This window comes from Dipodomys ordii, unplaced genomic scaffold (genome assembly GCF_000151885.1).
Source record: "Dipodomys ordii isolate 6190 unplaced genomic scaffold, Dord_2.0 Scaffold42, whole genome shotgun sequence".
NCBI classification, from domain to species: Eukaryota; Metazoa; Chordata; class Mammalia; order Rodentia; family Heteromyidae; genus Dipodomys; species Dipodomys ordii.
The window spans coordinates 3,843,791-3,855,973 of NW_012267258.1; the positions used below are offsets into that span (position 1 = coordinate 3,843,791).

A 12,183-nucleotide genomic window follows, 5' to 3' on the forward strand; every position below is an offset into this window, starting at 1 on the left:
CACCCAGGAAGCCACAAGTTAGAAAAATCAGTAGCGCCAGATTAAAAGTCATTACAAACTACTGAATGATCCAAACCTATTTAGAATGGAACAGTATAAAAAAAATCAGGATGTCTTTTCTTTTTTTGGAGGGGGAGGCAGTACTGGAGCTTGAACTTGAGCTCTCTCTTGGCTTTTTCACTCAAGGCTGTCGCTCTACCACTTGAGTCACACCTTCACTTCCAGCTTTTTGGTAGTTAATTGGAGATAAGAGTCTTACAGACTTGTGTGTGTGTGTGTGTGTGTGTGTGTGTGTGTACTGGGGCTTAAACTCAGAGCCTGGGCTCTGTTCCTGAGCTTTTGTGGTCAAAACTACCATTCTACCATTTGAGAAACAGCCTCATTTCCATCTTTTTAGTGTTTAATTGGAGATGAGTCTCAGACTTTCCTGCCTGCCTGAGCTGGTTTCAAACCTCAGATCTCAGCCTCTTGAGTAGCTAGAATTACAGGTGTGAGCCACCAGTGCCTGGCTTCTTATAGACTTTTCTGCCCTGGCTAACTGTGAACAATGATCCTCAGATCTCAGCTTCCTGAGGGCTGGGAAGGTGGCTCAGTGGTAGAGCGCTTGCCTTGCATGCCTGAGGCCCTGGGTTCGATTCCTCAGCACCACATAAGTGAAAAAAAAGCTGGAAGTGGCACTGTGGCTCAAATGGTAGAGCACTAGCCTTGATCTGAAGAGCTGAGGGACGGTGCCCAAGCCCAGAGTTCAGGCCCCACGACCGGACCCCAAAAAAAACAAAAAAAGATCTCAGCTTCCTGAGTAGCTAGAACTTTAAGTGTGAGCCACTAACTCCCAGAAGAGTATCTTTTCCTTGCTTTCTTTCCTTTCCTTTTCGTTTACAGAATGACCTAGTATTTATTATGACTACTGGCTCCCAATCACTCATTGAATCACTACTAATTGAGCATCTAAAGCCTGGCAATGGTAACTCATGGTTAGCCTGCAAAGAGCTGAAAGTGGAGGTATGGCTCCAGTGGTAGAGTATCAGTCTTGAGCAAAATATCTAAGGAACAGCACCCAGACCCTGAACTCAAACCTCAGGAGACTCCCTAAGAGAATGGAAAGAATTAGAAAAAATAAAAGCAAAGCAAAGAACCTTGAGGAAAACCAACCACGGGGTTACATGAAAAAGGCTAATAATAAAGAGCAGCAAGACATCTCTGAATGAAAATGGCAAAATGAACCTCATTAAAAGCTGTTGAAGAACAGAAGCTAAAAGGGATGGAGAAAGTAAGAGTAAACAAAGAAAGTCCATCTAATTAAACCACTATATGCATGTATAAAATACCACAGTAAAATCCCTTTGAACAATTAATATTTAATAAATTAAAAAGACAGTAATGAAAATAGGTCCTGTCCAAGCCGGGCGCTGGTGGCTCACGCCTGTAATCCTAGCTACTCATGAGGCTGAGATCTGAGGATCGCGGTTCAAAGCCAGCCCAGGCAGGAGAGACCGTGAGACTCTTATCTCCAATAAACCACCAGAAAAGCGGAAGTGGCACTGTAGCTCAAGTGGTAGAGCGCTCGCTTTGAGCTGAAGAGCTGAGGGACAGCACCCAGGCCCAGAGTTCAAGCCCTACGACCAACAAAAAGAAAAAAAAAAAAGAAAATAGGTCCTGTCCAAGATTTAATGGGTGTGGAGAAGGTGAATGTGAAAGAGAATGAACGTGATCAAAATACTTCACAAATATGTGTGGAAATGGAATAATGAGGCTCCTAGAGATTGTTTTGGGAAGGGGGAAATGAGGAAGAGGGAGGGAGGGGCTGAGTCTGATTAAGGTACCTTGCATGCCTGCATGGACATGCTGGAATGAAATTCCCTTGTATGGAGAACTGATGCTAATGAATTTTTTTTTTTTGGGTCCTGTCGCGGGGCCTGAACTCTGGGCCTGGGTGCTGTCCCTCAGCTCTTCAGCTCAAGGCTAGCACTCTACCACTTGAGCCACAGTGCTACTTCCGGCTTTTTTTTTCTTTTTGCTTATGTGGTGCTGAGGAATCGAACCCAGGGGCTCATGCATGCAAGGCAAGCGCTGTACCACTGAGCCACCTTCCCAGCCCCTGAAAAATGTTTTTCTGTTATTCATTTCTTTAATTTTTTTGAAGGAGCAGCAGGAAAGATGAAAGGAGAATCGATACTTAGCAATGTCTTAGAAGCCAAAGGAGACAGTTTTAAGAAATGAGAACAATGCTAAGTGGTTTGGGTAAATGATCTAATGTAAGGACTGGAACAAGCTCTTATTAGCACCAAGGTCACAGCTTACTTACAACATTATTAAGACAAATCCCTAAGTCTAAAAGTCTACATTCATACACTTAGTGTGAATCAATAAAGCAAATCATCATCATCACCATCATCATCATCATCATCATCATCACTATCATCACAATCATCTGTGGACAAAGGGGTTGGTTAGAAGCTAGGAAGTCTGCATGGATGACAGAAACAAAGTTGGAATCAATACAAAGCGATCAATGCTCTAGAAGACATGAATAGTTTGCACACGCAGATCAGAACAGATAAGCAAAGTGTTTATTTTCCAGCCTGCTATAGACCTATGCAATTCTCTACCTGGTGCTCTGGAATATGCATTTATAATCTTAGGAAATAAAAAAAAAATTTCCAAAATATATTGGGTAGGAGACTGTTTCCTGCTCCCAACCTGAATAAATGATAAAGAAGTAGGTGTATTGAGAGAAACAAATGAGCAGAAAGTGAACAATTGATAGGCCGAGAGTATCCCCAAATCTGTTTAGCAGCAGAAAAAAAAAAACTCACAATAAAGAACATTCTGCCAATCTTCAGAGGCAATCCTCCCTGCCTCTAAGTTGAATAAGATATCAAGTTTGAAGACCCTCTCCCCACCTTGTGCTTCTATCTAAACTCTGGATATCTGTGTGCCTTACTCATAGATTTCTAAAAATCACTGGAGTGTAGAGACGCTTTCTACTAAGGAGTCCCAATAACTGGGCTCTTCTAACCAACCTCACTGGCCTATTCTGGCCCTAAGCCAGTACAGACTTTTTGGCTGTTCCATGTTTCCCTAAATAAACCTCTATAGCAGCTGCCTGACTCATGAAAAGAAAGATAAAGTATAATATTACAGGCACCAGGCAAAAGGTATTCTGGGTACAGCCACGAGGAGCTCAGGAGAACTTTATAAGCACATAGTTTATAATTTCCAATTATAGCCTTTGGGGAAGAGATTTGGGGGAGAAGATCTATGGGTGATGGATCTCTATGAGACTAGACAGAAAAGAATTAGTGAATGTTTTGGGCACAAATATTTTGAAAGTCAATGTGAAAAAGTTGCTTCTACCTGAGCTTGAAATGAAAATTAATAAAAATTATGAGGAATAAATGTTTCTTAGGTGTGAGTTGTAATTTCTAATGGATATATAACTAAACATCATAAACCCTAGAAGAGCAAACCACAAGATCAAACCTCCCAGGTATGAGCAGCCATTTTTCTGCCAAGAAAAAGATCCATTTGGATATTTATGACATCATTACAGGCCATACAAAATTATCAACACAGGCAGATGGCAGCAGGCAGCTCAAGAGAAGCATGGTGCATCTGTCTCATCATGTACCAAAAGATTTTTGGGGACCTTATTGGGCCTGTGGGCTGGCCTTTCCCCATTCTTGTATTTAAACATAGAATAACCATCTCTGGGGACAGAGGGCTAGAGGGATGGCTAATGTCCTTTCCAGAGTCTGGAGACCCCAATTTCATAACGCTAAATATGGCTGAGGCCTTTTCTATGTTAAAAAGTGAGTTGGGGTTTAGAAAGTAGCCCTCAGCCTAGCATCTCAGAGGTCTTGGTTTTTGAGTTCCAGATATCTGATTCCTGGCCACTTTTCCTGCTTCAAGAGCTAAGTTTTGCTAGTCTATGAATTTTTATAGAGTTCCATCTTGCTTTCCCATTTAGTCCTTGGATCCTAGGGGGAAAAATGCATTCCTGTGGAGAAAGGAAGAGTGAACAAATGCAGTCATGATATTCAATATACACTATGCAAAAAAATTAGCTATGCAACTTATGGGCAGAGATAGGAGGGGGAAACTGAAAGAAGAGGTGACATTGTATAAGAAGAACTGTACTTACTACCTGACTGATGAAATTGTAAACCTTCTGTACAACTTTTTAATAATAACTATATATATATATATTGCCAGTTCTGGGGCTTGAACTCAGAGCCTGGGTATTGACCCTGAGTATTTTGGGCTCAAGACTAGTGCTCTACCACTGGGGCCACAGGTCCATTTCCAGTTTTTGTGGAAGCTAATTGGAGATAAGAGTCTCACAGATTTTCCTGCAGGGCTGACTTCAAACTACAATCCTGTTTCCTGAGTAGCTAGTATTATAGATGTGAGCTACCAGCACCTAGCAAAATTATATTTTTTAAAAATGCATTTCTGTACTTTCTCCCTAAGAGAAATGAGGTCCATCAAACCTAACTCTGGGCAAGTCACCTCTATTGGAGCTGCTCCACAGCTGGGACTCTCAATCCTATCCCGCCTCCCTAGAATTTCATGTTCTACCTCTCTCTGTCCTACTGATGCTTGCCTGTTATGCGGATTCACAGATGAGATATATCCTCAATACATTGCATCACAGAGTCCTACAGGCCCTGGTTCCACTGAAACTTCTTTAAATGAGCTTATCCAGAGCCCATGTCCAAATTAACAACCCTTTCCTCACCACAAGAAGCTTATTCCTAATTCAGGAGGGTCTCACCGGTCAGCATTAGAAGCTGAAATAACTTTGCTGCTCTTAGATCCAAGTTAAATCACAGCGATCTCTCTCCCTCCCTCCCTCCATTCTCTCTCTCCCTCCCCCAGCCTCTCTCTTTCTCTCTCTCTCTCCCCCACCCCTTCTTCCTCCCCAAAAGCACTCTTCCTTCATTATTTCATACACTGTGTGTCATAAGGATTTTTTTTGTTTTTAAAGCCGGTTCTCTGATCTGACCACAGGTCACACTACCAAGGATCCAAGATCAACACAAATTTATCCTGTAAAGCTCAGTATAGGTACGAGGTTCTGCTGGCAAAGGGAACAGAGATAAAAGCCAGGCCAGCAGCTTCTCCAGGCTCTACCAGGGCCTTACATTCGTGATCTGGCCACTTTTTAAACTCAGACCTCTGTGCCCTCTCCCCTCAATTTCTTTTTTCTAGAATTCTCTGATTCATAATATATACCAGAAAATAAATAAATGTTCATTTAAATGTATTTAAAGTCGTCTATCTTTACTAATATACCAGTAACCCTGAATGTTAATATTGTCTTTTGTTGATGCAAATGCAGCACCTATCATCCTGTTTGAGGCCATGCTCAATCATTCATTTCTAGTTATTAAAAGTCCTTTTATGGAGCATTTACTATATGCCAGTCACTCTTCATCATACTTAAACAATAGGGATTCACTTCTTGAAACCTATCTTCTCCATAAAGTGTTCCCTGATTACTTCAATCAGGGTCTATCATTTCATTACATAAGAGGGTACATACTTGGTTAATTTTACTTATATGCCTGAATTCTAAGACACAAAGTATCTTTCCCTATTAAACTATGTTGCCAAAGGCAACCGGCTTCTTCACCACAATTTGATACAGAGTGGGTGCTCCAGGCAAAGTCTAGGAAAGCCTAGAGTCAGAAGCATAGAGGGGGGGGGGAGTGCAAACTAGAGAAAATCTCTTTCTTTATGCCATCACTGTCTCCATATTCTGTTAGCCCCTCTTCAATATATTATAAACTTGAACATTCACAAAGATCAAAGGGTACACCTTCCTTCTCTCCTACTTCATTTTTTCTGTATACCTGAATTCTACGATCCCCAGGTTTTTTGAACTCTAACAGAGAGAGAAAGGGTTTCTCTGGCTCTTTTTTCTGCTCCTCTCTTCCCCAAGGGGTCTGTACTAACTCCTGCTGTTCCTATTTGTTTAAGACCTACAGGATGAAAAAACAAGAAAAGCCTAAGCAAAAGGATTGCTGGCTGGTGCTGGTCCACACAGGACCTCTCCAGGTGTCAGAGTTAAAGCCTGAGGATCTAGCTGGGGACATAGAAATCCATATCCTGGTGTTCACCCTTTCTCACTATTTCCCAAGTGCCTTCTTAATAATTTTATTTCTTTATTTTCCAATGCTTCTCAAGAAAACACCACTTTCAGGTGCCAGAGGATGAAATATGTCCCAAAAATTTCAGAAGAACTTGGAGAGAAGACTTAGGAAGATTTGTGAAAGTAAAATAGTAACTAAAATCCAAATGTACTAAGGACTTCGGCCTGACAGAAATTCTTAGGAAGACCTAGGATTTCAATGTGAATCGAGGGGCTGGGAAGGTGGCTCAGTGGTAGAGTGCTTGCCTTGCATGCATGAGGCCCTGGGTTCGATTCCTCAGCACCACATAAGAAAAAAGCCGGAAGTGGTGCTGTGGCTCAAGTGGTAGAGCGCTAGCCTTGAGCTGAAGAACTGAGGGACAGCGCCCAAGCCCAGAGTTCAGGCCCCCCAACTGGACCCCCCCAAAAAAAATCAATGTGAATCTACAGAAGATTAGATTTAACTAGTCTAAGGGGAGTCAAGAAATTTTACAGGTCCTACAGTCAGGGGTTTTTTGGTCTTTTCTACCTTACCTTGGGCATCTCCACCAGAGGTTAATACAGCGATGGCTTTGCCAATCCCCAGGGTTTTGGCCGCATGGTGCTCTTCATGGGTCATGATCCACTCTAGAATTGAAGACAATAGTCAGTTAAGATACAACTGGATCAAAGTGCTACTTGCTCAAGAAATGCCTGTGCTAGACTAGTTAGAGCCACCCAAGTCAGGCTCTTCCACTACACTAACACTGTGCTGTACAGCCTGGGTGTTTTGGATTTCTTCCAGAGGAGGAAGCTACACCCTCTCAGAATGACTAGCTGAAATGTCACAGTAATCAAACCCAAGACTGCAGAAGTCTGGCTAATCCCTCCTGATTCTCTCCCATTCCAATTGGAACCTATTTGGAGAATAAGCTAAGGTCAAGGAGAAGGGTAATTAACAGCTATGAGTTAGGAAGAAGGAAAGGGACAAAGAAGGTTTAGCTTAGGAGATTCTTCCCTTTTAAAGAAGGAAGGAGTATTGCTGAGGGTACAAATCACAGTGAAGATTAGGGTTCAGTATTGTGAAATTGAGCATTTGGGTAGGGAAAGGAGCTGAGACTAGAGTTTGAGGCTAAAAAGGTACATTGGAGTTTGGGCAAAATATGGGTGTCAGAGTAAGGAATTAGGGACTTTCTATAGGTCTTCCTTTCCCTTTTAGGTCTTGATCTTTTGTCTTTGGGTCTTGTCCCATCCACTGTATAATACAAATAGGAAGGGTAACCCCCAAATCACTGCCATATGCACACAGATGTGCACAAGACTCAAGGAGATATCATCCTATGTTTGTTGATAGGGATTATATCTCAAAGGAACTTGTAAGATATACTTTTTAAATCTCTAATACACCAATAGAATCATCAGTCTCCCAGGTTAAAAGCTGATAAGAGGTTAAAACATGTTGCTTTTAAGATTCAAACTATCTCCTATTCAAAACCATGACAAAACCCAATTAGTCTCCCTTCTTATCAGCTTTCTTATCAATTCCCTTTTCCCTGTCCTCCTGGCCTCTTTCTACCTAAATTGCTTACTATGACAGCTGGAATCCCTCAGCTTGTGGTTCCCTTCTTCAGAGACACAAAATAAACTTTCCTGGAATGCCTTTAATGGAGAGATTTGTGCAGCGGAACAAGAGCTTTAAAGGCAGCACATGTTTTTTGCACCGCATATGGGAAAATCAGGGCAGCTGCTTATACAGACATAAGCCACATACACACCCCAACTGATAAAATGCATGCAGTAAGACACGTGTAAGGTAGACAGGAGACACAGATTAATAACCAGGCACTGAAAGCGTACACCTGTGATGGTTCATGCCTGTAATCCTAGCTACTCAGGTTAAGCTCTGAGGATAGCAGTTTGAAGCCAGCCTAGGCAGAAAAGTCCATGAGATTCTTTTCTCCAATTAAGCAGCAAAAAGCCAGACTAGAGATGTGGTTTAAGTGGTAGAGTGCCAGCCATGAAAGGTAAAGCTAAGGAACAATGCCTAAGTCCAAGCCATGAGCGCGCACACACACACACACACACACACACACACACACACACACACACACAGAGAGAAGAAGAAGAGGAGGAGGAGGAGGAGGAGGAAGAAGAAGAAGAAGAAGAAGAGGAGGAGGAGGAGGAGGAATAAGAGGAGGAGGAGGAGGAAGAAGAAGAAGAAGAAGAAACAAAAAGACACAAATCACTGGTTCCGCACCAGTGGCTCACGCCTGTAATCCTAACTACTCAAGAGGCTGAGATCTGAGAATTGTGATTCAACGAGGTTTGAAGTCAGTCCTGGTAGGAAAGTCCCTGAGACTTTTACCTCCAATTAACCCCTAGAAAACCAGAAGTGGAGCTGTGGCTCAAAGTGTAGGATGCTAGCCTTGAGGGAAAAAGCTCAGACAGCACCCGGGCCCTGAGGCCAAGCCCGATGATCAACAAAGTAAATAGATAGATAAAAATAAATAAGCATAATGCATCAACAGTACTGACAAGTCAAGTCCCAACTCCTCAGGTTAGCATTCAAAGCTACAAAAGATGGAGCCCCTGCCTACCACTTCACCTACAGATTCTCCCCTCCATTTCCATCTGAAAGTCACAGTAGTCAGACTCAATTTTGTGCTTAGGCACCCAGCACCTCGCATTCCTTGTCTAGGATATCCTAGCTCTCTCCTCAGATCCACACCCAACTCCATCATTTAAGTGTGACTAGCTCTAGACACATTTTAACACATTCAACCTTTACTGGTTATGAATAATGCTATAAAGCTTCTCTTTAGACCTCTAAATCACATATTGTTCGGAATTAGATTACTCATTACCACTTAAGTACCTTTAGTGGTATTTTAATTGCTTCTTCTGTTCTAAAACAGGGTTGGCATAGATCAAGGGTCAGCATACTACAGCTGGCAGAGCCAAATCCAACCATGCACATGATTTTGTATGGTAACAAGCTACAAAACAGTTTCATGCTTTTAAAGGGATGCAAGTATATATATTTCATGACGTATGAAAAAATACATGAAATGAAGATTTTGTTGTTGTCAGGCACAGTGATACATGCCTGTATTCCAGCTACAAAGAAAGATGAAGTGATCATTGTTTGAGACTAAAAGTTTAAGGTGAGCTTGGGCAACATATCAAGATTCTATTCTGGAGGGAAAAATAGTAATGTCCATACTCCCCTCATTGGTTCCCATATTATCTATAATGGCTTTTGTGCTAAAATAGCAAGATAGTCTCTATTGCAGTAGAGATCTGCTAATCTGCGAAGCCTAAAATATTTACTGTGTGTCCTTTATTAAAAAAAAAAAAAGACTTGCTGACACTAGACTGGATTGATCCACTGACTTTCCCCTACTAGATTGAGACCTCCTCAAAGTAGAAACTATGATCATGGTCTACCAAAGACTAGTGAAATCTGTGCACACAGCAGAAAACTCAATAAACACTTGCTGAAAGCATTAATGAACTGATGTACTGAAAGAAATAGAAATACATGAAAAGTTTAAAATAGGCTTGGAGACAGATACACCTCTACAGTCTATTTCCAAAACCTCAGACCTGGGGATTTAACTCAGTAGAACAGAATTTGCCTCCTCAAGCCAGGCTTTAGGCTTGATGCCCAACATCACCAATAAAACATCTTTAGAGCCCGGTACCAGTGGCTCACACCTGCAATACTAGCTACTCAGAGAGCTGAGGGCTGAAGACTGGGGATCAAAGCTAGCCTGGACAGGAAAGTCTATGAGACTCTTATTTCCAATTAACCATTAAAAAGCCAGAAGTGGATGTGTGGATCAAGTGGTAGACTGCTAGCTTTCAGTAAAAAAAAAAAAAAAAGCTAAGAAACAGTACCCCAACCCTGAGTTCAAACCCCAGTACCAGCTCAGAGAGAGAGAGAGAGAGAGAGAGAGAGAGCCCAACAAGACAAAACAATACAAAAACACAAACACCCAGACACAACTAGGACTTAGAAGCTTAGGAACCCAAACATATATACACACAGATACTGTCTTATTTAACTACACTGTTAATGTCCAAACTTGTGCTGTTCTTGAAAAGGCCTCACTAGCATATGGGAACCCAAAAATTTGGAAAGAGGCAGACTTGTGAGTGTGCTGATCTCTTTTTCCTTGAGCGTCTTCCTCTCATTCAATCTGGGTTAGAAGGCTCATCACAGGGGGCCCCTTCGAACATCTCCCACCCCTGCAGCTGCAGCGTGAATTCCGGCTAAGGAAGAGGTTAGGAGCGCTGACCCCTCGTACCCCACAGCTCACAGTCTTCTGACTTTCACAGATACACATGCAGACATGTATAGAAGCATCCTTTCCAGAGCTGCAAAGCAGACGCGAATGCTAACCATCCCTACGTACGATCACGTGCGTGTGGGTAGGCGCACGCGGTGTGGAGGGGGGGTGGGGGGGAGGGAGGGAGGCAGGCAGAAGGGTGGCATCACAGGTGCACAGGCTGCCCTGGACCAGTGCCCGTGACCAGGGTCGGTAGGACAAGGGCGACGCTGACCGGGACCGCTTCACCCATCCCGGATTCCCAGGGAATGGAGCTGAGCGTGCAACTGCAGGGGAGATAACCCAAGGGCCGGCTAGGTTCCTGCGCGACCGCCTGGCACCCATCCCCCCCCCCCCGTCTCTGGCTCCGGCTTCGATGCCATCTCACCTCTTCTGGCACCTCGGCCCCCACCACTGCCCCCCCCCCCGCTTCCTTCCCTGCACGCTCCTACCACCGGCTTCCCCCCTCCCACCCACTTTGGCTCTTCACCCGAGGCCTCCCTTCCTTCTTGCCTTTTATTTAGTCTTAAGCTCTCCTCGGCCGCCACTGCTTTCTTGCAGATTGTCCTTGGAAGAGGGTGGGGGGGAGGGGAGCGTGGCGAACTCAGGGAGGAGCCAGGTGGGGGCCGCAGGGCAGGGAGGAGGAGGAGGAGGAGGAGGAGGAGGCCAGGCTTCCCAACCTCCACTAACAGATGCAGGCGAGGAGGGCTCCGCCTCCCGCTGCGGGCTTCTCTCCGCCCCTTTCCTCCTCCCCCAAGAATTCGTCTCCAGAGAAGTCAGCCGCTCAAGCTGCCTCCCAGCTCCCGAGGAGCTCGGGAGCCCCCATCCGATTCTTGGGAGCCATCTGCTCCTGGTGCACACTGGGCAACCAAAAATGATTGAGTTGCTGCGACTGGTTTTCAACAGAGACAACTCTTCCCTTTCCAGATTGCCCGAGAACTCTTCTTATGCACATAGCTTTGGTAGTTGCAAGTAAAACCACCCCCTCTAGCCCTGTCCCTCCTCTACCAGCAAACTTCCGACCGGGAGTCTGTGTGTGAGGTGGTACCAGATGAAAAGGAAAACGAAACGGAGGCCCTGCCTCTGAGACCCACAGGACCCGTCCTTATCTATAGTAACCTCCAAAATTCCTTCTACATTTGCATCGTTTTTCTCAGCGAAAACGCTGAGAAGCCAATTACTTGCCAAGAAATGCCAAGAAGCAACAGCACTGTTGTGGCAGCCAAACTTCTCCAGCCTACAGCTGGAGAGGTGCAGGATTCTAGGAGTAACCATGTCTGTCGGACTTCACGGTAAACAAGCTGCACCCTGGGAATATGGGCAAGAAGTTCCAGATCCTCTTCTCTCCATTCCTTGCTCCACTCCAGGCCTTTATTTTAATGCCTCTCCACAGGCAACTCCTTTCTTGTTTTTTCTACTGATCTTCCTCGTACTTACTTTTTTTTTTTCTGCCCCTGCACTTTCTGCAAATGAATGGGCCTTAAAACCATTTGACTGCATAATAAAATGAAAAAAAAAATTTGTGGTGCAAGTGTTCACTGGAGAAAGTAAAAAGATGTTTGGGCACTGGTGGGTCAAGCTTCTGTAAATCCTAGTATTCAAGCTGAGAGCTGAAGATCTGAGTTGAAAGCCAATCTGGACAGACAAATCCAAAAGACTCTTATCTGTATGTAACAAGCAAAAAGCCAGAAGTGGAGCTGTGGCACAAGTGGTTGAGGTCCAGCCAGAGCAAAAAAG

At 43.9% G+C, this 12,183-nt stretch overlaps 1 protein-coding gene across 1 annotated transcript in view; it reads right to left on the bottom strand.

Annotated features, from left to right (window-relative positions):
* The window catches only part of Pfkm (phosphofructokinase, muscle), a 31,151-nt gene extending 20,097 nt beyond the window's left edge, over nucleotides 1–11,054 (bottom strand). The window contains exons 1-2 of the mRNA XM_013018817.1: nucleotides 10,960–11,054; nucleotides 6,671–6,763 (exon numbers count right to left, since the gene is read on the bottom strand). Of these exons, the coding sequence (XP_012874271.1) occupies nucleotides 6,671–6,755 (85 nt within the window). The 5' untranslated portion in view covers nucleotides 6,756–6,763; nucleotides 10,960–11,054. The remainder of the gene's footprint in view (nucleotides 1–6,670; nucleotides 6,764–10,959) is intronic.
* Nucleotides 11,055–12,183: the final 1,129 nt, after the last annotated feature.